At 41.5% G+C, this 26,231-nt stretch overlaps 2 protein-coding genes across 4 annotated transcripts; one reads left to right on the forward strand and one right to left on the reverse strand.

Moving 5' to 3' along the window:
- The first annotated feature begins 31 nt into the window (after window positions 1-31).
- LOC130186237 (glycolipid transfer protein-like) lies at window positions 32-2,708 on the forward strand. The gene is made up of 5 exons (XM_056403149.1): window positions 32-268; window positions 731-789; window positions 933-1,066; window positions 1,183-1,333; window positions 1,534-2,708. Exons 1-5 carry the CDS (start codon window positions 166-168, stop codon window positions 1,714-1,716), a joined length of 630 nt encoding a protein of 209 aa, XP_056259124.1. The 5' UTR covers window positions 32-165; the 3' UTR covers window positions 1,717-2,708.
- Window positions 2,709-4,041: 1,333 nt separating this feature from the next.
- LOC130186236 (protein FAM222A) lies at window positions 4,042-25,591 on the reverse strand. 3 transcript variants are annotated; one of them, XM_056403147.1, is made up of 3 exons: window positions 25,298-25,591; window positions 16,265-16,430; window positions 4,042-6,825 (listed from the first exon to the last, which is right to left on the reverse strand). In XM_056403147.1, exons 2-3 carry the CDS (start codon window positions 16,392-16,394, stop codon window positions 5,408-5,410), a joined length of 1,548 nt encoding a protein of 515 aa, XP_056259122.1. In that variant the 5' UTR covers window positions 16,395-16,430; window positions 25,298-25,591; the 3' UTR covers window positions 4,042-5,407. The 3 variants fall into 3 exon arrangements, with proteins under 3 accessions (XP_056259122.1, XP_056259121.1, XP_056259123.1); XM_056403146.1 differs by having other exon boundaries at window positions 16,265-16,433; XM_056403148.1 differs by lacking the exon at window positions 25,298-25,591 and adding an exon at window positions 21,779-21,895.
- Between the last annotated feature and the right edge of the window lie 640 nt (window positions 25,592-26,231).

Below are 26,231 nucleotides of genomic sequence, written 5' to 3' on the forward strand. Positions count from 1 at the left end.
TTTCAACACGCCCATGTTTAATCTCCCACCTGTCGGAGAAGTACGAAAGTGATAGAGACGGCGCTTCCCCCCCGCGTCTGACAAGAAGAGAGTTCCGGGTTCTTTCCAGCCGAGAGCTGCTCGCTACTACTGCTGCTGTTTTACCACGGCGATCACGGCTGGACCATGGCTCTTCTACTGGATAACCAATTCCCAGAGCTGCCTCCTGACAAGTCGGTAGACACAAAGTTATTCTTGGAGGCCGTATCTCACATTCCTTTATTTTTTGGTGAGTACACCTCTATCTGAAGTCGATAAAAACGTACGTAAGGTGACTCTTCTTAAGAGACGCTGCTGCCGCTCCGCAGTCGCCGTCACGGTTCATACTTTGCTGACTTGTTCCTCATGATATGTTGATTCAAATGACTTGTCCCTCGTCGGATCCCATGAGTGGGCCTTTTAAGATAGGACGTGGTTATTTTCACACACGGCTGAAGTGGAGCGGCTGGGTCACGGTGGGGGTCTGAACCAGCTGCGGCCGTGAAGCCTATAGAGAAACTCTTTGTTTACTCATTGAACAGAGCACACATTGACCTCATTGTGACTTAACTGAAACTATGCATTCACTGCATTTTTCCCTGTTTGTAAAGGCTGATTTGTATTCATCCTCCCCTCTCTGAGCCCGGGGACATGTGTGATGAAGTCATTCATATTTTATTGCTTTGCTCTCAAATTTCTTCTTCTCTTTCAGACTGCTTGGGATCAAAAGTATTCTCAATTATCAAATCCGACATTAATGGCAATATAACGGTAAGATACAGATCTGTCTGTGTTTTTATGCCTCTGCTTGTAAACTGGTGTGTTGTCATACCACAGTTAGGAATTTAAATGTGAGCATGGGTTTCATGGTGCAGCTCCCTACTTGCAAACTCAACCCAAATATGCATTTTCAGAAAATTAAAGCGGTGTATGTTCAGGATCCTGCAAAGTACGTCACCCTGCAACACATCCTGGAGGCAGAGCGAGAAGCCCACGGAGCAGAATGGCCTAAAGTTGGAGCAACATTAGCTTTGATGTGGCTGAAAAGGTGAACACTCCCTGAACTCACTGTTATGTCATACTGTATGTTGAACTCCCAGCTGCCCAACTGAAGCAGACATACTCATTTTCTTTTTCTTTTTCAATACTGGGTCTCTCCTGCAGGGGTCTCCGTTTCATACAGATTCTGCTGCAGAGTTTGGCAGATGGGGACAGAGATGAGAACAACCCCAACCTGATTCGGGTCAATATCACCAAAGCCTATGAACAGGCGCTGAAGAAATACCACGGCTGGATTGTGCAGAAGATTTTTAATGTGAGGAAAATAAAAACCCTGACCCATTTGAAATTGTGCTTTGATGTTGTCTGAATATACAGCATCAAATAAGGCGTTTCTATGCAAGTTTATCTTGTATCCTTTAAGTATATTTTTTCTTGCTTTCTTGTGAATTGACCTTTGCCTCAACCAACTTCCAACTTATGTTAATGTATTTTTTTTCTTTTCGGTCATCGCAGGCAGCGTTACTTGCAGCTCCTTACAGGTCAAACTTCCTCAAGGCACTGTCAAAGGGAGAGGAAGTGAAAGAGGAGGATTGTCTTGCAAATGTGCGTCAGTTCCTGCTTAATTACACTGCCACTGTAGATGCCATCTACGAGATGTTCACGAATCTAAACGCAGAGCTGGACTACACTGTTTGATGTCCTAGGACATACTGTGACTGGAGATGCAGGAGCGTCCTGCATCGCTATCTTCCACTAAGTCCACTTTTGAAAGATGTTTTTAATAGAGTTGTTTTAATTTTTGCTTTCAGTGTGGTATTTATTATTTTTGATTATGCCTTACTAAATATTAATACTGTATATTTGGTCCTAAAACTATTCAATTGCCTTAAATTTAAACAATCATTCTCGCAGAAGTTTATGTTTTATGTTCTTATATATAATTTCAATTAATTGCAAGATTGTCAAAGCAACAGGGCAGCACTCACTCTTATGCAGGATTTTGTTACTGTGTGAGTTGCTGTTTTATTTATCACATTAACTGGTGACTTTCACCTGTTCCATCAGGAGAGGAATACAAGACTGTAAACGCTGTTATAACAGGAAAACAGCCCTGTTAATACTTAACATTCAGATGTTCTCTGCCTCCTGAGCCCTGGAGTTCCCTCCGCTGTTAACCTGGGAGCAGCGGCCCCAGAAGTAATTCTAAAATTTTAATGGTACATTTCCAGTTGTATATTAAGTGCTGGAATCCACTGAGTGCCTTGGTGTTACTGAATAAATACATAATCTTTTCAAAGTAAGCTCAGAGTTTATATATTTGCCATCAATTCTGTTTTGGAGAGAGAATATTTTTTCCCTTTGAACTGTGTGTGTGTGGGTGTGTGTGTGGGTGTGTGGGTGGGGGGTTGTTTAGATGTGGTTGAGCTGGTTTGTTTGTACTGTTCTGTGGCCTGCTTTGTTCCGATTTATGCCTCAAACTAACCTAAGTGTGACGTGACGGCATGTTATGGCCACATTTATTATTAAATGATTAATTAGATCAACATTTTCTGTATGAATACTTAAAGATGGTTTGTTTCTGGATAATCAGCCATGATCAGATTTGTTCGTATTTTGAGATCTTAATGTTTCACAAAAAAAAAAAACAGTTTAAACTGCTAGTCAAACCAATAAAAATCACACTTACACATTCAGTTCCTGAATTTTACTCTAGGTGGCGATATTTACTTGTTTTTTGTTTCTCTTTTAATCATATTTATGGTGCAGCTACTGCATGAGACATTTGAAATGACTTACTGAGAATCATACTATATGTTACAAAACAGATATAGTTCCAGTCTCAACTAAACAAGATCTGAAGTGGCTCTTTAAAAACAGTTTTTATGGATGTTTTATTGATGATGTCCGTCATTCTTCAAGAGCTGCTTTGTGAAAGGCTCTTGATAACCTCAATTTGCCCTCAGCAAAAATGTTTCCAAGGCCAACTGCTGACAAAAATGTTCAGTACAGTTGAGTTGGAACCTATATATTTTTTTTTTTCAAACATTAGCAGTAAATCTGAGGAAAATCCCCTCTCTTTTTCATGTCTCCTAATCCTCCAAATCAACCAGCCTCTTTCTCTGCCCACTCTTACTTATCTGAAGTGTGTCCCAGAGGAGCCAGAGTGGCTCTGGTTCCTCTCCCAGAGAAGCCCAGTCTGAGCTAATCGTCTCTGAGCGAGAGCAAGAGGAGCATGTCTGTAATCCTGTAGGTTTATCAGAAGAGCGTCCTGGCCTGTCCCGACTGATAGATAGGATGGAAAAGCTCCAAGCGAAACCAGGACACAATAGGAAATCATTTACAACAAAGCCTCAATGACAAAGCCACTGACCTTTAACTCTGCAATATTTATCAGCAATAAAGTCATCAATTGAATATTGCAGTTTTATTCGCAACAGTGCGTCTACTGCCATTATTCACGCCATCTAGGTTATTTGTTTTGTAATAGGCTACTTAAAGTGGGTGTGCTGTGGTGATCTAAACTACATTACTGCTATAGCATCCAATTTAGGGGGACAAATGAAGCGAAATAAGAGGTGCATGCAGGCACACCATCTAAGATTAGCAATTCAGTAGCTGGGTAATAGCAAGCCCAATTCTAAATCGTGTGAACAGTAATATTCTTGTGGATGTATCTTCAAGAAAGCATGTATTTTTCATACACAAATGTAATATCTTAAGGAGAAGGCCAGTACATTTATATGTATTTTGAAATATTCAATGGCTCCCGCCTCAAGCGTCGACTATCCATCTAGACTAACATAATTCACTATAACAAAATTACTGCTTTCAACTTGCATCATTTATATAGGAACCAGTCCAATGTATTTTAGCTAAAGATTGACTTATATCATATTGTAAACCTGAGATCCTCCAGTGAAAAGATGGATCTTAATAAAATGAAATCTGACTTCAAAAAAAAAAAAAAGACTCGCCTGGTGGTTAAGCTTTAAATCCCTTTGCAATAAACCCAGAAAAATGTCTAATTTTCCCACAACCACTTTATCATTCATGAATATAATCAAACCATCTCCTCAGCTCCACATTTGACAGATAGTAACTAATAATATGTAATAACACAAACTATTTGCTGGGTTTAGAAAATTTCATTTACTTGACAATCCTTATTAAGAAGAGGCAAAAAAGGGTGAGGGATATTAGGGTCATACATTGCAAAATGTAGTTATTTCAACAACATACTTCATGGAGAGCGCTCACATGTTCATATATAATAATTGCACTTTATAATTATAGAGACAGTTTGCTATGTAACTCAACAGGCCGACATAAATAAATAGTATTACAGAACCAGTGCAGACACACAAAGATCTACTCAGTCATACATTTCACACCATCAGAGATAATATAGCCCTACAAAGAAGATACATGTAAATGAATCAGGTGGCCTGCTCTCCAACATGGCACTCCATTATACCCAGGTGTTGTGTAACAGTGTCAGAACCCTCAAGAGAAAAAACATTATGTCATTCAAGAAAAAAATGTCCACACAACCTCTTACAATTTTAAATGTTAACAAAATACAACCAAAGGGCACATCTTGCTTGGCCTGAATGCCACAGTGTTGATTTGGATATGCAACAGTCCTAATATGCTGAGCTGAGCATGACTACATTAAATCAATTAAGATGTTAAATTACATAACTTTGTCTATGACTGCATAACAGAAAATATATATTCACATTTGTATGCAAAAAATGTTTCCCCATACAGTGGCCAGGAGATTTGCATCATATTGCAGAAGCTGGGGCAGGAGTCACTGGAAAATAGGACAAAACAAAACTCACAATAAAGCAGCAGACAACCAAAATTTCAGTTCATAATTGAGGGACGTTCCCTCTCAAATAAGAAGCCATTGTTTGTAAAAATATACAATATATTCACAAAAACTGTTACCAGAGAGCCTTCCCAGATTCAAGTGTTTTTAGAAGGGTACCAATGATTACTTCAGTCCAGCAAGTGTCCTTTTTTTTTTTTTTTGTAAAGGCCTACAGAGAAATCACCTGCAAAATAGACAGTTCATGTTTAAAATGGAACGGCAGATTCTGATTGGGTGCTCAGCATCAGTATTAAATGAAGAACAGCAGGCATATTTGATAGCCATTTAAGATATAAAAATAAAACATGAAAAGTCCATAAGATTAACTTATATCTTAAGTCATGATTATCATTTACCTTCAGGCTTGGAAACACAAAGCCTTCTACAAATATAGCACATGCACAAACTAAAAAGGCATGTCTCATTCTCATAGATGTCTGAACTGACGCACTTCCACTGTCTATAATAGGTTTGTCACTCCTGCGTCCTGTTGTGTGCCAGCACCTGGTCTTATCTGTAGACAGGGAGTTGGATGTGGGTTTGCTGGTGGTGCTCCAGCAGCTGAGGCATCCCCATGGCTTCGTACCCACGGCCCAGCATGCGCTCTTTGATGCAGGGAGGGTGGATCTCACTGATGAGGCACTCCAGAGACTGCAGGCTGCTGCTAAGTACCGCAGCGTGGCACAGGCTAGAACTAGGCAGCCCACAACAGAGGTTTTGGTCTTTGCTGTAGGCCTGGGTATGAGGAGGAAGGGGAAGGTGGAGCTGCGGCTGGTGACGCTGAGGGTGGTGGTGGTGGTGGTGGTGGTGTTGATGGCGGTTTGGGTGGAGGTGGGGATGGGAGAGCCCCAGGTCTCTAGGCCTGGCTGCACATGTACCCGTTGCCAGCACCTGAGAAGTATAACAGTCGCTGTTAGGGGTGGCCACAACACTGTCCCAGAGAGGAGCAAAGTACTGTCCGACAGAGAACTCCCCCGGCATGGCAGCGCAGTTCAGAGAGGAGCTGCTGACTCGCTCCTGCCCAGCTCCCACGCTGGGGGGATGCGGCCTGTAAGACAGCTGCGAGGAGCACGCCAAAGGGAGGCAGGTTTCAGGAGACTGGCCAACCCCAGTCTCTGCTGCTCTATGCCCCTGAGCACTGTTACTCACACTGTACATCCTCACTGCTCCCTGCTGATACTGCTGCTGCTGAATTTGATGTTTGTGCTGCCACACCGTGTAGTCTCCTTTCTCTAAGTAACCAGCTTTGGCTATGTCTGCACTCTGTGTCGGTAGCACTGCCCCCGTGAATGCCAGACTGCTCTGGGGCGGCACTCCCAGGACAAAGTCTGAGTCTGAATGTGCCACTGCAGCCACGGCCTGCAGAGACGGGCTGGCTCGAGCCTCTCCCCCCAGCTGCAGGGTCTGGCTGTGGGGAACTCTGCTCATCTGCCTCATCAGGCTTTGAACCTCTGCCAGCTCAGACTGGGGGGCCAGGCTCTGATCTCCGGAGGCCATCCCTGCACTAGAACAAAGCGTCTCAATGGGTACATCAGGCAGCTTACATGCGCTTATATGATAGGCCTTGTGCCCATGTCTGACAGTGTAGCCATTATTCAGAGGATTATTATACGGCGCCACAGAAGCCTGGGAGTTTGCATGTTTAGTCCTCCTGCCCTCTGAGTTTTTCACCACACCTTTGACCACCACAGAGGCTTTGACGATGGCCAACAAGCCCTGATATCCTCCTGAGTACGGGTGTGAATACGGGCTAAAGCGGGGACCTGTGGTGTCTAGGCCGTTGACCGTTTTGTTGAGCTGTTTATGCTGTGGCACCCGGACGTCAGATGGAAAGATTTTGATGGACAGTGGGCTGTTGGCGTTCTTCTGGGCAAAGGCATCCAACTCTGCAGGAGAAGGATACCGAGAAATCATGGAGGCTGGCTCGCCTGAGAAGAAAGCGGACAAAAAGAAGTGATTAGTCCACAAGATGCCCAATGAAACCTTGTATCTTGTGTTTTCTGTTGTTTTAGGGTTTTTTTAAAAACCTATTTTAGGGAATATATGGGAGACATCAACTAATTTTATGGAGGGAAACACCTCCAGCACTGTTCGATCAGTATTTAATGAAATGAATTCAGACTGTTCAACCTAGAATTAGTTTACCCAAGGAAATCAGAAGAAGCGCAGCGGCAACAGGACTGGAGAGAGGAGCTAATTTTACCGCAGCGGCTCCAATGAGAATCATTTGAAGATATTTAGATGTTAAGCCACAGCTGGAGGAGCTAGTGGAAGCTGGATGCAGTAACTCCTTAAAAATCACTAATTGGATCTCACCTTACTAACTGATATTTCAGTAATTTGTTTGAATGCTAAAATTCTTCATAGCTGATCCACACTTACTCTTTGGCTTACTTTTTAACTTTGTGATCATTCAAGCATCATCAGTTCCTGCCTATAATTTTTTTTTTTTTCCATTTTATGCTTTTATGAACCTGCAGTGAGTCTACTGTAAAAGCCTGAAGCCTAGATTGTGAAGGAAAAGTTGTTGCTGCTGGAAAAAGAGCAAAGAGTACTGCTGATTGAATTGTGTGTGGGTAAGCTAACGGGGACAAACTAAGATTGGATTTAAACACTATTATTCAAGCAATTTCATGGCTGCTTAACTCCTTGCGACAAAGGAAAAGTGGGAAAGGGGCCCCCATTTAAAAACAATAAATCACCTGTTAGAAATTACCGCCACCTTTCGGAGTGACACTTTTATGGAATTCCTGACATAAAAAGAAAAGGCACCGAAATTAACCTAGATCACAATGTGAGTCAGTGGAAATAATAGCAGGCAAAATAACAAGCTTGTAATCGGCAACAAAAGGGCTAAAAATAAAAAAAACAAAAGACTTCATTTCATTTTCAATAACAAAACCAATTCCAGCTATGCAGGGGCGAGGCTCACTTGTTGTTCCCATTTGAAATTGATTTGGGAGTTCATTTCATTTCAGGCCTACAGTGAGCCTCCCGACTGTGAAAATGATTCAATCTACAAGATCCATCTCATGAAAGAAATAAATTGGGTGTTTAAAATGGAGGAAAGAGGTAAGGTGGAGTGTTCAATCCATCCAGAAATCTCCCAGCGGAGTAGAAGGAGCAGCACCATGGTGCCAGGAGCATGAATGAATTCTACAGAGAAATACAACAAAGCAAAACACTGCTTATTATGTATCACAGTGTAGTGCTGCTATAGAAAACAGTGACATCTGGGATGTTGGAGAGGTGTTTATACTGTATACAACATCAAGATGTGAGCTCTGTCTTCTCTAGTTTCCCATAATGCTTCTCACGGAGAAAGAGGTAACAGGAAAAACCAGCTGCAATAACAATTTCTAGCCTTTGGCTAAAAGCTGAAAATCCATGACCATAACTGATAAGTAGAAGAGGAGGTTCATATCCACCTGAATGGGAAGTGATCAATACATCAACACAGATGTACTGATACCCCAGCACAAAATTTGTTTACTTTCTGCCTTGGATAATGTTGCTCAATTAACAAAAGATAGATCATTTAGCGAGGCGTTTTAGCCGATCCTTGCTCAGTAAAATGTCAGTGTTAAGCCCTGCAGGCTGCGATTGGCTTGCTGTTCCACAAACATTTCAAACACTTTGAATGCTAACACGTCTTCACAGGGTGTCTGATATTGTTAGTCCAGAGATTACAGCCCTGTCAGAGCCATGGAGACACAACACAGCTGCGCTTCCCACTGTGGCTGCCTTAATGTGGCACTATGGAAACCTCATTAGCAAATAGGCCTTACCCACTCTGCATTCACATATTTATCATCTGAGGGCCACTACTGTGTGACATATGCATTGAAAAAAAAAAGGGGGCTCATTTGAGCTGGGTAACAACTACTGGGTAATGCGAAGGTAAAACTGAGATCAGACACGGCATGACAAGCGTTAAAGCTGCTCTAAATTACAACCAAAGGTAATTGTTTCAGTCTTGAGGACTTCATTACCAATCAGTGGCGTTAAACTGCAGTAAACTGTGCACAGCACGTCATGTTTATCAGTCTTTAGTGGCTTTCTGAAAGCATGTGGTAGCAGCAGTAAAAGCACACCTTGAAGTCATTGTTCACAATATTCGCTCATTTCACGGCTGTAAAACACACTCATGTCAAAAAAGGACCTTTAATGTGTAGTTCATTTATTATAATCTGGCACGATGATAGATGAACTTTCCCTCTGAAGGTGCCAAGGAGGCGAAGAGCCTCCTTGTAGAGGCTGATGTCCCAAGCAAACTCTCGACATGAGGGCCCACGGTATCAGATTTTCTCTACACAATCACCGTGGCCAAAAGAATTCACGATAATGATATTATCGTATATCGTATTGTATGGTATTGTATCGTATATATAGATTTTAAAAAAAGGAGTACGGAGGTGCAACATAACAAAATGTGTGAAGGGGTCTGAATACTTTATGAATGTATCACCTCTCTGGCGCTCTGCTCGTGTCATTTGCACTTTCCAAAATCAGATCAAGTATGAACTAAGCTTCAGGTTTGTGCCTTTGCTGTGCATTAGACCATTTAAAACAGCCGGCGTATTTCAAAACATGTGCATTAGTTGCTTCCAGCTCATTTTGGCCGTTATTCTGAAAACAAGCAAATAAACAAGTAAAAATGTACAAATGAGGCCAACTCTCTCCTCCACCCTTACTTCTCTGTCGGCTACAGTCATTATATTCAGCCGGGCATTTGGCTCTTTTAAAACCCTGGCATTTTCAACTGCAACACAAAAATGCATGAGCCAGGAAATAAGTAAATATTTTTACCTAGCAGGTGAAATGTCGGAGCTACGAAACAGCTATGTACTTTTAGCTCAAGAAATGTATGAATCACTTAATTAGCCTATGTTGCCTTGAGGAGATGAGATTAGTCATGTTGTTCTTCTAGTAGTATATTTATGCAGGCTTAATTTTTAGCACATTGTCAACATGTCAGACAGAAGAAATGTTCTGCATATACCACAGACCAACAGAAAATGCTCTAAATTATGTTAATTTTCTTTAATTAATTCTCTTATTCTTTATTTCTCTTTAACCTCTCCTCTTCTCTCTAGAATTAATAAAAAAAAATCTCCTTCATATTGTCAACTATACATTTCATTGTGACATGGTTTCCTGTGCTTCTTTACTGTAGTCACAATGAAATTCAGCGGTGCTAAATTATGGCAAGAGATGAAAACAAATATGAGGCCATTCACATGACAACAGGGAAATGGCAGCTACGTGTTGTCAGGGAGGGAATGGCAGAGAGATAATTAGCGGTCTGACCTTAAGCACTTAATCACCCAGAACCTGCAGACTGCACGCCGTTTCACTCCTCGACCCTGACACAGAGCAGAGGCGCAGAGAAAGACGAAAAACAGCACCGAAAAAATAACAGCCTTGGCCGAGGCATCGTGCAGTGTTTACACATTTAAATTCTTTGACCCTTTAACATTTGCTTTCAGACAGGTCTGATTGAAGTGGCTTACGTAGGATCAAAAAGCTTGTCTGTATTTTTCATTTTCCTCAAAAATCTGCATAATAACACTGATGTGTGATGCATCTAGAACACTGGCTTGACAAATTTAATGGTCCCACCAGTCAGGCTTGAATGTTTTCTTGGTTAGACGCGGCTCCACACATTAAACATGCTGCTCGACTGTTGTGGCACCATGCTGAGCGAAACTGGCACTCTTTCATAGGAAACACCTAATCCTGATTTCCTCTTTCCATGCAGGAGACTTGCTTGGAAAGAAAAGAGTTGGGGGAGGGTGGGGGCAAATCATAAACTCTCAATCACCACTAGGCATGATAATGTGTGTGCATGCGTTTGTGTGTGTGTGTGTGTGCGTGTGTGTGTGTGTATTTGTGGCTTAAAGAGATTTTAGAAATGTTAACATAAAAATAATCTGGAGGGATACGACATTGCGTTTTTAAATCACATCATGGTGTATATAAATATATTTGTGGTCGTCCATAACCCTGATTCCACCCCCATACAATTCTGCCACTTTAAACTGGCTAATCTTTTTCCCGTGGTCACACTTGAAGCCATTTCCCCCCAGATTAGAGCGGAGCCCTCATTGTTTTGGAGCAGTTTAAGTTAATCGCTAATTTATGGGGAAAACAAGCCCCAGAGGCACGGGCTGAAAACAGGAGCTCATTGCGTTTCCAAAGTCACTGCTTCCAACCGTTACATACCCGGAGGGCCAACATAAGGAACCGATTAGAATGACCACCAGATATGATTCCCACATGAGCTAAAACTAAAAATTCATAAATTTATTCCTTATTAATATCCAAACATGCTGGACTAATCTGCCAGCCAAAAATCCCAGAGGTCTTTGATGTTATGCTGGAGACTTGTGGTGAACACTTTTGTGAAATAGCATGTTTACAAGAGTCAAATCCTCAGCAGGAACATGGCACTGAGAGCTGGCAGTTAATTACAGAACAGTGCTTCTCAGCAGGCATAAATACTTGTTTACCACACCAATCATCCCGATATTTAAAATACTCTGGCCTACCTTAATAACCAGGGACTGAGCTCAGCACATTCACAACGCCTTTAAAACCTATGTCCCCGTTACCATGACAACCCCCTCTTTGCACCCAGTTGGCCCAATAAGCCCAGTCATTAGAACCATGTAATTAATTGGCCCTGCCTTCATTCATCTGTTTGAGATGAGCTTGTGCAGTTGACTATCTGCTGGTTAGACAGAGCAATAACTAGAAACTGCTGGCTTCTCCCTCTCCTCAATTCAAGCCACAAATTGAAGATAAAATTGTGCTGTGTATTTGTTTTGCATCATTTAAATGATTATATGTGAATTATAGTCACTGCTGATGGATAACTTCAATCAGTCAATTTCCAACTTCAGCCTGAAGAGATATGCAGCTACCGCAAACATCAGTAATTTATTAAGTTGTTACAGAGTTTCCAAGGTTTAAGAGCGATTTAAGGCGTCCCTGGTTCTGGAAGTAAAAGTCCCATTCATTTTTTTCAGTGATAATTGTAGGTGACTCATGGTTTGGAGCAATTTTGTGGCTTAGATGGACTTTAAGCTCTCCGAGTTGAATTAATATAAAATCTAAACAACTCTAGTGGAAAAAGTAAAAGTATGTGTGTGTATGAAAATATAAGGTGAGGAGTTGACTATGACTCCCAAGGTGCATTTGAGGGTCACTGGGCTTAGAAAACTGTGACTACAATTTGCAGTTTCAAATCCTCTCACTTTTAGATTCTGGGTCAACTCTGGGATAAATTCGTCAACTACAGCACCGTGTATTGTTCCCAACTGCAACGACAAAGTGTTTTGAATCGTACCTCTGGCTGGCTTCTTCTCGACCTCAACAATGACCAAAGCTCAAACTGATGGACCAAACATGAAAATCCTCAGAAACAAAGCTGAAATAATTAAAACTGGTGGCCATAAAATACACCTAAAGGGTTGTTATATCATCCAAGAGACTCATGTTTCTTTGATATATATATATATATACACATATATATATTGAGAAATATAGAGAAACGCGTCCCAGGCCACCTGACAAATTTAAAAGGCCAATCACTTTCCATTTAGACCTGGTCTGGTCTGGTCTAAACTCTTGAAAAAAGGGAGCATGCAGTGGTTTATCAGAGCTGTTTACTGAACAGCTGCCTGCTGCTGTTAGAAACAGAGCGTGTGTGACTGGCTACATGAACTATATTGTAAATGTGTCGTAAAAACCAAAACAATGTGCTGAGTAAAGCTAAACAGAGCTGAATGGTAATTCTCTGGTTTGACACTGAACGAGTCCTTTCACATTACAGTCATTTGACTCAATGCTGAAATAAGAAATATTGATTATTACAGGTTTGAACGGTGTCATCACCAGTGAGATGCAGTATCAGCAGCTTTCTTCATATAAGAGTACTTCAATGAAAAGGCATGAATATTTATCTCCTAAGAGGTTAGAAGAAGGTAAGCTAATGGTTAGTTAATGCCTTCATGTGGTTTACTCAACCTAACAACCAAGAGGACCATCAGATAGAGGTGGATGAAGTGGAAAAAGTAGACACAGGACATACTGACATCAAAGCATATGCTCTTAAATCTCACAAACACTAACTTCTCTATTCACAACCTTCTTCCGTAAACACACAAAAATACAAATACAGACGCTCATTCACCCTGTTTTCACATGCCTTCCTCCCTCCATGTCAGTAATCTCTACATAAAGGGTGCTCATAAGACAGAGTAACCTCAGGGTTGAACACTTAGTTATGTGTGCTCGAGGAGGCTCTGGCGAATACTCTTTTGCACCAGTGTCACTCCTCATTTGTTTCTGTGCCGCTTGGCCCAGCTTGGGCAAAGTTTCCCCTCTAAAAGCCGGCCCGAGCGCAGGCCGGCAGCGTGGGAAAAAAAGCATTTCCAGCCCCGGCTTTCAAGCTGAGATAGCAGAGAAGAGCACAGCTCTCATTCACTCTCATCACATAATTCCTAACACTCGTTTCTCAGAAATCTTTCACATGGGGTCTGTGTGGCTGAGAGCTTTCATGTCCTGTGCCTTCCATTTATTGATAGCTAAAAATGGAAATGGCTTTCAAAAGCACAGCAGCGACCAAAGACCGTCCCCATTTAACTCGATCCAACGACAACTCATTTAATGAAGAAGCTTGGGCCACACACACTGAGCTCCCATCAGCAGTCTATTCCCTGTGGTTGTGCTTGAAATGTCAGGATTGAGCTGGAGGGTGCTGCACTACGCACAGTCGCAGTACATAAAACTTAAGGGGGGGTGGGGGGGTGGGGGTGGAAAGGCCCTGCAGGTAAACAGGATGAGAAATGCACCCCTGGTTCTGCCTGAGGCAAACTAGGCCCTTCTGTTCCAATGTTTAGCAGACAAGTGCTCCACTGATTCCCAATTAATATTTAATAACAAAAAAGACAAAGAGGCATTTCACCCAGGGAGAGAGCTGGGAGACGACGAGATGAGATAGGGAGCTCAAGAAGGAAGCAAATTCAGCATTTCAAACTTCACAAGTTGGATACACAGGATTTGGTTTTGAGTAGGCTACATAAGTCTAAAAATAATAATGCACCCACCACCCCTTTTTGTCAATTAGCCACACAGTCTGTCACACCACCACACAGGTATTTCCTCCTCATTTGGCAGTTTGGACTGTGTGGTTATTTATACCGTGTGATTTTGTTGGACAACTTTAATGGTACACGGAGTTCGGTGACCTCAGAAACCTCTCAGCATGGCTCCGCCCAGCTTCAACCTGAGAAGAGGTCTAATTATCAGGAATAGGTGAAAACACCTGTGTGTATGTGCAGGTGTTAGATTAACCTTTCACTGAAATCTGACGCTTGCAATAAAATTAGACTGTCTAGCAGCACAGTGTACGACACACAAAATAAGATACCCTCTATGCGAATGAACAGGCCCGTGGAAATGAACGCAACATTTACTGGTAACAGGATCAGTCAGATAAGATAATCCTGACCACTGCCCTGCTGCAGATATGACGTATAGGCTCAGCTAACACTGATAGTCAAATTATGGTGATTCACTCTGAGAAAAATCTGAATGTGCACAATGTTACTGGTCAATATTTGCATACTCTTGCTTTCTCTGAGCCCACAGTCTGAGCCATACCGTTTCACCTCATTTACAATTATCCCTGTTAGCTTCTGCAGTGCAGTAGCTATTCTTGCATGGGTCTAAATTAAACACGTTAAATATACGGGAGCACAGGCTCAAAATAATAACAACACAACACACTGCAACACCTATCCAAAAAACAAAACCAATCTTTACAGGACCACATATTTTAAGATGTCCCATGGCTACATGGATTTATATAACTGCAACACACACACACACACACACACACACACACACACACACACACACACACACACACACACACACACACACACACACACACACACACACAGCTGAACCATTAAACTATAAGTAATTATGGATCTTCAATATAGCTTCAAACCAGACCCAGCAAAGAAGTATAAGGCATCAGCAGTTTTTTTTAAAGCAATCGAGAAAAGGAAAGCCACAGCAGAATAACTTCATTGGTGGTACTATGATCTCATTATATGAATCTTGACTATCAAGGAAGAAAAAAAAAAAAAGTATTTGGACCACTGCACAAATAATATGGATCTAGAGTAACATACATAAAAGAAGAACTTATTCTGTAGACAGATGTTGCATCTAATCCGTTAATTGAAAGGAAATCTAATCGCAAATGTCAATCCAGGTTAGTCCCAAAAATACACACTCAACCTTTCAGTGAATGCAGAGTAATCAGTCAAAGATGAAGGTCAAACAACACTGACACGGGGAGCTTTCTGCGCAAAATGTGAACATCATTAGTAACCCTGTATGGGAGAGTTGATTAACTCTGTAATTTCAGAGGTCCACTTTGACCTGCACGCATTTGCACTGCAGGAGAACACTGATTAGTAGCCCAATTAAAAGGCATCATCATCATCAGGAGGCCCATTATTTTAATTCAAAAAGCTTCACAGCAGCTGAAATCTCAACACACTGCTGGACCCACGTGTCACGGGGATGCCCCATAACCTCTGCGCTAAGTAAGACGCAACACACGGTACTTTGTCCACTTTTATGAATTACCTAGGTGACAAGTGGCTGGTGGTTATACGGTAATAAGCACCAATTAATGTTTGTGGCCTGTTGGTGTTTGACTTATGTTAGTTAGTTGTACACAGTGACCATAACACACGTTTGACATCTTTTAGAAAGCCCCACAATAGATATATATATTTAGACATTTTTATTTGTTTAACATGAGAGGTCTGTGTCTCCCTCACCTCTAAACTGAGCTTGGCTGTCCCCTGGTTCGGACCAAGGAACTGCCAAACCAGACCCAGCCCCTTTTGGCTCCTTTTACGGTTGGGTTCCTGGGGGAATGTACCATTTGTGGTACAGATGGAGGGAGGCTGTGGTGTGTTTGGCAGGAAATGCTGATTTAGAGCATTGTGCTTGTGTTTTTCTACTGTTAATTTATAATATTTGCCTATTGTGTAAAAGATAAATCACTGCTATAAATTCATCGATTGTTGTTGTTAATTGCTATTTTCTGGAATAGGAGGAGCTACTAGTGAACATGAGTTCAGAACATGATTTGATTGACTTCTTTTCATCTTTGTCTTTTTTTCCCACTTCCACTGTTTCCACAAACAAACACATGGACACTTTAATGTGCGCTTGGAGGTGACAAGGTCAAACTGAACATCACCGAGAAATTCTACCAGTTACTAATAATTTCTTAAACTGGTCTCTGAATCTGTAGTGCGCTTGCAGACTCACCTTTGTGGGTGCAGGGCTGCAGTGGTGGTACTGGCAGCAGTAACGGCGGTGGTGGAACATCGAGGCTTTTGGGTGTGCAAGCCAAACGCTGCGACGAGAGGTTCTGCCGTCTCTGGATACAGGCCAGCATGATAGTTCACTAGGGCTGCACACAGCCTGGATAAACCTGCTAGAATAAAGAGAAACAAAAATGCTTTTTTACTCTATAACCAATACTTTTAACACCAAATGAAATGCTGATGAAAGAAGACTAAAGGACAGCAGTGCTTTGAGCTAAATGCTAACTTTAGCAAGCTAATATGCTCGCAATGACAAAACTGCTGGTGTTAAGAAGGTATAACCATGTTAACCATTAGCTAATTGGCACATTAGCACATCAGTTGAGGCTGATGGTAAAATCATTAGTTCTGCAGATATAAGCTCATGAACAATAAATCAAATTCTGGTATGAATGTTAGTACCCATAATAAAAAAACAAAAATGTCAACCTCATGTTGGTGCTAAAAGGTTAAGTCAGAAGTCAGTCAGTGGGTTTCATTCTCTGAGGACCATGAATGTCTGTATGAAATCTTATGGCAATCCATCCAATAGTTTCTGAGATATTTCCATCTGAAAAAGTGGTGGACCAGCTAACAGACCATCATCCATAGAGCGATGACGCTGGCACGGCTCAACAACCTTTATCCTCACTTGAGAGGAATTGATCCCATACCAGTCCTGTTCTCACATCTTTTGATTTTAAAAGTTTTTCTGATTGCATGGAAAGGACACATAGCTCCGAGGATCACTGGAGAGAAAGTAGATGCTAACTTTAAGTTTGAGAAAAAAAAAAAAAAAAAAAGTCAAATGATGAGCAATACATTCAAACTCTTGCATCAAACATCAGTTTGATGTTGGAAGAAAACTGCAGGTTTGCACACTACAAAAAAAAAAACCCCATAGGAGGCTCTCTCTTCTTTCAAAAACATCTTTTTCCTGTTACTTCAGTAGATTACATATCTTAGAACTCTTCCAACGTCTTGGGTCCTTTTACCATATTAAAATTCAGCAGCCCCACTTTGAACTGCCAAGACTGCGCATTTAAGAAAGTAATATCACTTAATGACGACTCCATCTCCTCCTTCTGCTTAGTTGTTATGATGGTTCTTTCCTGTTATCAACCTTGGTCTGTCGGCTGCAATCACACAGATCATTTACAAGGCCTCCTGTAGCCTCAGGCTGTGTGTTTCAATTTGTAACTAGCCCTGAGACCTGGATTTCTTGTTCCATAAATTTATGGCTGTATTGATCAGCAGAGAAAGCCAAAAGCAGCTCACTCCCTAAAATAGGCTGCGCTGTTTGCAGAGTTAAGTATTGTCAGAGGAAATGAGAGGCTGAGGCTGAAAAAGAAGGCGCCTCTCCACAGCTGTGCTGATTGAGGCAATCATTCTAAGAAGAAAGCCAGGCATTGAGGGAATATTTCAGTGATAATCGCATTTGACATTCTCTTTGATTATCTGAGAGTCAGCAAATCTGAATGCTAGCACTGCAGAACCTAAAAAACCCGGGGCTACTGTAAAATACTTATTACTGTATGTGCATCAGGTATTTTGTAGACCGACAACAAAATATCACAGATGTATAGGTTATTAATAGTTAATAAATCCAACAATTGCAAAGGGAAAGAAACACAGTGGTCTCAATACAGTATGGTGCAACGGTGATAAAAGCTTGCAACATACAGCTGTCAGATCGCCTCTTGTTCTTGTTCGTTTTTTTGGTTCTTTTGGATTTTTGCCTTCATTTCTCCCTCGGGGTCCAAAAGGGGGCAGCTAAAGCGAGCCAACCGCAGAACAGAGTGTTCAGTGATGAGCTGCAGAAACATGATTACCTTCGCCTCAAAAGGAAGAAGAGACAGAGTGGCTTTCATTTTACTCAGGTGCCAGCCCTCACTCTTCCCTTCCTCATGTACCCGCTCCCCTCCTCCGCTCAACATCTGTCCCTTGGTGACAAGCCCACTTCAAACTGCTCGGCGCAACCTGTCTCATCTGAGCGCACACATCTGAAGAGCTAAAACCCTCAGTATGGTCAGATTCCATTTTGAAAATAATAGCAGTTTCACAACAACCCCTTCCATTACCACACATTTGTCAAGAGGGAGGTGCCGAAAAAATGCGGAAAGAACACAAGGGAGAAAAGGTATCTCCAGGGAAATCCCTTCATGAGCAGAAAATGAGACATGAATTGGAATACCTTCCATTACCCCCCTAATTTGCAGCTGGAAGAAAATACATCAAGGAGGTCATTATAATTCAAAGAGAGGCCAGCAGTGGCTTAAAGAAAAAAAAAGTTTCACTGAAAGCAGAAAGGGGAGCTAGATATGATGCATAAAGTGCACGTAATGATGGTTTCTTTCATCCTGCTATCTAAATTTTAAATTTAAAGAGATTTTATGAAAACTTAAGCTTAAAATTGCCTTCTCACTCTTGAGTAGAATTACCCGAAAAAAGGGGAAGAGAGATAAAAGATCAAAGTGATCCCAGAATTCATGATATTATCTGGGCAAAGTTCTCAAGCTATATCAGTTCTCCTGCCCTCCATTTAATGTTCTGCTCAACAAAAAAAGTTTCATACAATGTCATATCAGGATCTCGCCCACAACTGTGACTGCTGAAATAATAATCGCACAAACTCCAAAGTCACTGTCAGCAATCTTAAAAATGGCAGTCATTATCACAGTTCAACTCAACCTTCATAAATAAGGTCCAAGAGCTTTCGTGGTGGTCGGTGTTACTCCCCTTCCTAAGACATCATGGTAGAGGTTATAAACCAGATGTCGCACTTCTCACACTCACTCCTAAACTCTTGAGTCTTACAAGTTCATTTCTTCAAGGACTTCTGTAACATGCATATTAGGGAAAAAAAGGACACAAAGTTTAAGCTGCAAGGACGTCTAATCCTCGCCACTCTCAGGCGACATCCATGCGGCTGATAAGCAGCGTGATGTGGTCCACTGAGGGGCGTGCCAGGGAGATAAAGACCTTATGCTTTGCAGTCCATCTAACTGTTCCCCCACGGTTTTCTGATAAGGGTGTTTTGGCAGACAAGTTTATTTTTTCAAGCCTCCTCTCTCATCACTGAAAGGATTTAAAATGCCTTGTATTTTCTAATGTCATCTATCCCCCGGATCAGGACAGGGCATTTTCTGAGAAGATAAGGTCAACTGAAGAGCTATAAGGGAAGTGATGGAGAGAATTTTTAATGGTTGCCTCAGTTTAACAGGTTGGTGGCTGAAAACGGATGCTTTTATTGTTCATTTTAATAGCATCTGTTCGATAAAAAAAAAAAAAAAAAAAAATAGCCTTTAGCTAATTTCATTGAAGAAAGTAGTGATGTATTGTCATCAAACTAGCACCAATCATGTTTATGCTGTAATATGAAGCTTGGATTAAGTTAGATTACACAGAATAAAAAAAAACACACTTGTATGTTAAGAAAACTGAAAATAGGCCATGCCTGACTTTTTACCTGTTTGGCTGGACAAAGTGGCAGCACAAGAATAACCATCAAAGCAGGAAAAAGGGACCTAAATTATACAGGGAGTCAGACAAGAGCATCTGTCTGACCTTCTGGAGTATTTTATGACTCTGCTCAGCATCAAGGGTCAGAGCGAAGATAGAAGCAAATTGCAAAAAGAGGCTCCCTCTCAGCAAACATGAAATGCACAGGAAAAAGAAGATACACACTGACTCTGAACACACATTCACCCTGGCACATTCACACATACACAAACACACACACACACGCAGGCAAACACCCCTCCCTACCCGAGCCATCTCAGCTCCTGTTAGCAGTTCTCAGAATCCTCAGTTAATAATTAGATGATAATGAAAAAGGTTTAAGACGAGCACCCTTTTCACTCTCTGGGTGGATTAGCATGTGAGTGCTATGCTAATGTTTCTCCTTCCTTCCACTCAGAAACTGCAGGCGAGCGAGAAAAGGGAAAGAACACAAAAGCAAAGGAGAAGGTTAATTTGGAAGGAAATAAATGATTAACAAAGAGCAAATGGTTATTAGAGAAGAAGAAAAAGCAGTGTCCTTCTTTGAAAGAACATGACATGGCCCATGAATAACAATACGCTTACTGTATAATTAATTGTATATTATTTATGGCTTCACACTGTCTTCAAGGTAGGCACTGCAGGAACCTGTTAAAGTAATGGAGACCAGACAAGTAGTCTGACATTCAGTGCTGCTGCAGCTGCTGGATTCATCTCTATACACCCCTCCACACACACACACACACACACACACACACACACACACAACACACACACACACACACACACACACACACACACACACACACACACACACACACGCACCCAACCCCCTCATACATTTTTAATAGAATCTATTACTTCTGGATTAGCCGATAAGAGCTGCCCTGGTTAAATTCTATAATAGTTTGCATAATTGGTATCAGAGCAGCATATAAGAGAGACCCAGATTTCTCTCTTCTCCTTCTCTGTAGAGAAAGAAGAAAAAAGGACATAAAGGTTCACATACAGGATAACCAAACAACCCGGAGCCACTCTGCTCCACGATGCAAGAACACTCAAGGCCTAAGGCTGATAACAATGAGCCTCATTTCCATTGAGATTAGCTCCTGTAAAAGGTATTACAACAGTCTTAAAAAGCGTTTCCTATACAACTTGTGTGCAAGCACAAAATTTATGTAAATACAATCGCTGGGCAATACTCAGACAGATGTCCACAGCATTCAGTTGCATGTAAATCATGCAGCGTTAATGGCTGGGTGTCTGGGGAAAACATTAACATTGCACTTTCTCTCATGCGAAATTTCACATAGCCATCACAAGACTAGTTGTGTTGCAGGGAAAGCTACGGCCACGGACGTCTGAAATCACAGGTTTTCAACTGTATAACAGCAGACCAATCATCCACTGACAATTTTAGGGAGCAGTCTCTCTACCACAGTACCTTCTGGGCTACATATTGCCTCACTATTGCAAAGACACCCACGATAGGGTAAAGTCTACTGCATGTATAAATCAAATATAAACTTGCACATTATTATTGGACTAACTAAATTTTCCTCATGTTCCTTGCAGGCTGTAAATTGCACAGCCGCCTCCCCGCGTTGCATTTCCAATAAAGGAAAACACAGCTTATATCAATGTGTTTTAGGTCTACTGAGCAATGCAATATACGAGCTGTATTGTGAACAACTACGAAACCTACATCAATCAACATTTCATTTCCCACTACATCATCGATTTACCTCCTAAATAAACGTACGTTATTTGGAAATCCAGACAAACTACATATTAAATATGAAACGTCTTAACTTAGTGTGAGATTGATTTCAACGAAAAGTCAGAAATGACATGAAGACCCCCCCCCCCACCCCCACCCCACTACCTGCAGAGAAACCCTACAGTCACACACAAAGCTTGTCCCTATCTATCTTTTTTACTCCCACCACCTCATAGTGAAAAAAAATTACATCACCTTCAGTAGAAACAATCTCAAACAGTATTTTCAATAATTTAACATCTAACACTGCAGCAACAAATGGTCTGAAATGAATGACAGTCCAACTCCTTGCGATCAGAGCTTGCACCATTAACTTCAGCAGCAGCCACAGTTCCTGGCAGCATGAAGCATTTGCCTATGAGCTTCAGTTTTGACAAACAATTAATCATTTACGCTGGAGTTAATATCGGCCATTTCTGAGAGTCACTCTTTCAAAACAGTATTGGTGTGATGATTAGTGGTTAACCTATCCAATATATCAATGTTTATATATATATACTGTATATATATATATATATATATATATATACACTGTATATATACACTATATAATCACTCTGCCCAGCTTTTATCCATGCTACTGTGAGAAAATTGTTAAGATACACAAGAGAAAAGAGGTCGTACTCCTGGGGTTTAAACACTGGACTTGTTATTTGGAAAATAGTGATTCAGACTTTTCATATATACAGATGCTGAGCACAAATTTAGCCATTAATCCAAAGCTGCACAATTAAATCTTATCTTTGAGAACAGCCTTGTTGTGGAGTAGAAAGCCTTGGACTGACCCAAATCTGCCCTTGCACGTAGACGGTGCCAAGGTAAAAGAAACTCACTGCATGGGGTAAAGTCTGGCCAGTGCCAAGGTAGCATTAGAGGGTAAACAGAGCCTTATCTTATCCTTATCCCAGTATGCACACTGAGACGCACTGTCAAAGAGCTATGGGTATGCTGTCCAGCCTTTAGAAAACCTTGACTTCAAAGATAACAGATGGTGAAAGAGTATAAGCTCCAGGTTTTTGTAGAAAGATAACTTCTCTTTCAAACGAAGCAAATCTATGACTTAAATTACATGTTGACATCTGTCGGTCAACTCGGGAATGGGCAGACTCATTTCTAGACTTCCAATTTAGGAGAGGAAGACAGATATTAGAGGAAAATGAGTTTATAATACGCAAGCATAAACTCAATCCTACAACCCCCTCTCCTTAAGCCCTGTCGTCTGGTTGTTTAGCGTACTCTCACACTGTTACGGGTCACCGATTCTTTCTGGTCATTAAAATCTTGAAGCAAACAAAAAAACTCTGTAGGGAAAATGCAGCGTGTATGGCTCTAACGTGGGAGATAACCTAATGATAAGCTCTCTACCAGGCATCACGGAAACATCAAACATCAAATGTTCTAGGGAAGAAAAAAAAAAAGAAAAAAAGAAGGTCTTTGATCTCTGGACCAACTAAAGATGTCATCGTCTCACTGCCTTTCTACTCGGGGCAAATGATAATGCATCAATTGCAATTTGGCAGTCTTAATCATTAATTTGAAGTAATGACCGTCATGTAGACAAAATAAAGATTAGAGTTCCAAACAACCCCGTCGGTCCTCTCCCCTCCCCAGTGACCCCAGAGGCCCAGTCCTTAACCTTCCACCCTTGACCTCCGTCTCACTACCCCTTCATCCTATTAGAATGAAAAGACCAATTAGACAGATTTCAAAAGATGGCAGGCTGCCTGTAATTACACATGACATCTCTTAGCAGATAAAAAGGTGATTACAAAGGGTGCACGGGAGAAATTGCTAAGCAACTGAGCCAGTGGCATTATCCCTGTAAGTTGGGAAGAGAGGTTGGGTGCATGTACATTTTCAAAGTCATTTTGCATCATCTTATCATTCAGTCTCCAAACCCCAGACTGACGCACAACAGAAACCTCACTGTACACTTTAACAAGCATTAAACGTGAAGCAACGGACGACATGGCAGAAAAAGACATGACCTTAATCAGTCCTTGTACTGGCCTGGGTAATGATCATCCAAGAAAAGGTCATTCTCGTGGTGAGCCGTTTCCTCCATTCAGTAATTCAGTAGGCCTGGAGATTGAGCGAGCCTGGGGAAACTTCACAATAAATCAGAGCTCAGCCTCGCTCCTGAGAAAGCAAAGGGAAGCAGGCAGCCAAATGACAAATCCCTTCTCTTCTCGGAGTTGGAATTACTGCTGGGGTGTGATGTGAGATCAGAGGGAAACCCCCATGGGATACCTGCACATTGACTGCTCATGATACTATACAACCCTCTCCAAGAGCTTCAGCCCCCCCCCCCCCCCCCCCCCCCCCCAATGCAAAACAGCCAAAACATGAAAATTAGTCATTTAGTAATTATGACTAGTTACAGCTACTCTATAACAGTCTATAATTGAGGACCACAGCACTGCTAAAGCACAAATGGTGTGTAAAGCATATGAGGTGCAAGCACGCAGCACTGAACAGTGACTGGGTAAAAATAAGACGTTCAAACTGAGTGTGAGAGACAGTTTTATGGATTGAATGTCAAATCAGTATACTTTATGATGAAAAGAAAATGAGACACTAACATTTTTATTATGGCATTGTGGTAAATCAAAGGCCATAATGGCATGATTTGAATATTTTTATAGGAAAGGATAAGAAAGAGAGCTATGCCCATTTCTGATCAAAATAAAAAAAATATTAACCCAGGGGAGTTGACATACTTTTCTCTTTCAGTCAGAAAAAGAGAAGAGGACGATAATAAGACACCAAATTGCAGGCTTTTCTTCTCTCCCTCTGGTGAGAAGCTGTGACATCCCATCTCTCTGGGTAATAAAGGATCTGGCACAAGCAGGAAAAAGCATGCAGAGTAGAATTTCACACCTGGCCAATAATCTATAGGCCCCACTGCTGCGGCTAACCTTCAACCTCGGCTGCCACCGGTGCAGTGAGGTGCAATGATCCCACCTCCGGCTTCTAGACAATAGAAATGGAAACCTTCAGAGGCAGCCCTGAATGACCGATAATATACTTCAAAGCACTTCCCGTTTCCACTGAGCTGCTGACATATAAAGCCCCTTTCAGTGCACGCAGAGCCAGCATCCAACTCACAAATGCAGACAGATGAGACTAGGAGTCGTATCAGCTCACAACAGAACAGTTTGGATAGGAAAAAAAAACATTTAGAAACTACAGATGTTTGTTATGCAAATGTTTCTTGTCCATATAATTACCAAATAAGGCCTACAATTTTCTATATTTAACTGTCAATTATATTTCAAGGAAGATTCTGCCATTAAATGATTCTATGTAGTAGGTATAAATGACACCCCCCCCCCATAGCTGGACTCGGCCCCATATAAATACACATTAGGCAATAGCAGGACACTAGTAAGGGCGAGACGCTCCTATCCATTAGTGCGCACTGGGCATCTTTCACCACTTAAGCGCTGTCGACCTAAAATCAATGCAGGGCGAATCCTGGCATCATGCACTGAAGCATCTTTACAACCACACATCTTCTTCTTTTTTTCTTACTCTGTCATTGTCGTGTAGTCAACACAGCAACCATTAAAAACCCAATTCAGCTGCTTCAACTGCAGAGGAAACAAAACATTTTCTGCGCTGAGAAAGATTTTTTTTTTTCCCACGAGCCCCACACAGTGTTCCCCCCTTTCAACATTACGATGGAAATAGGAAACATAATCGATGTCTTACAGAGTTTCGTCTTATCATAAGGCTTGTTTATCTTTGGTTCGCCACGGCTGATTGGTTGTTCTCCTGCTCGGAAGGCGTATTTCCTCTGCAAAAGCAATCTCGCCACTGATTTCGCGATGCGCACTGGAAACCTCCGGAGATATATCCATGGATGAAGCCGGCTCCGTTAGCTGTACTTCCTCAACATATTCAACAACACTCGTGTGGAAGATTATTTCACCGATTGTGTTTTCCGTGCGGCCGCTTGTGTCTCATCTCAGGAGCCGACAAAGCTGTGTGTGCCACACAGAGTGATGTCGGAATGGCAATGAGTCCCCTGCACTGTTGAAACCGGCTCCGGGCCAATCAATCAAGCCTGTATTTGAATATTCCCACGGCTAGGCCAATCGTATGCAAGAGAAGGCGGCCGCTGCCGTGATGCCAAACCCGTCAAAGTAAGCACGTTGCTGTTTCGCGGAAAAATTTAAAGGAGAAGAACATCTGATATATTAACCAGTCTATCATATCAACACAGAACAAATGCAAGTATTTGATCCTTCTTGATTCCTACACGTCTGATCGATTAAACAAGCCACACGTCGGCTCTGTGTTTGTGTGTCTGCAGCTCAGCCAATCAGCAGAGCTTGATGAAATCCTAATCGGATAAAGGTGTGTAAGAGCAGAGCTGGAGATAAAACCTGCATCACTTGGGATCAGTGATGTAAAAAAGTATTAAGATCATTTATATAACTAAAAGTAGTAATAACACGTATAAAAATATTTAATTACAAGAATATATATTCTGTGGTCAAAAATATGCAACTATTATCATCAAAATCTTACTTAGAGTATATACATAATTAGGTAATGTTGATAACCCAATGTGTTATATTATCATAAGTATTATAGTTTGCTTGTCCATTAACATGCAGGCCAAGATTGATACTTTAACTGG

The sequence above is a fragment of the Seriola aureovittata genome, chromosome 18, assembly GCF_021018895.1.
Source record: "Seriola aureovittata isolate HTS-2021-v1 ecotype China chromosome 18, ASM2101889v1, whole genome shotgun sequence".
In the NCBI taxonomy this organism is placed as follows: Eukaryota; Metazoa; Chordata; class Actinopteri; order Carangiformes; family Carangidae; genus Seriola; species Seriola aureovittata.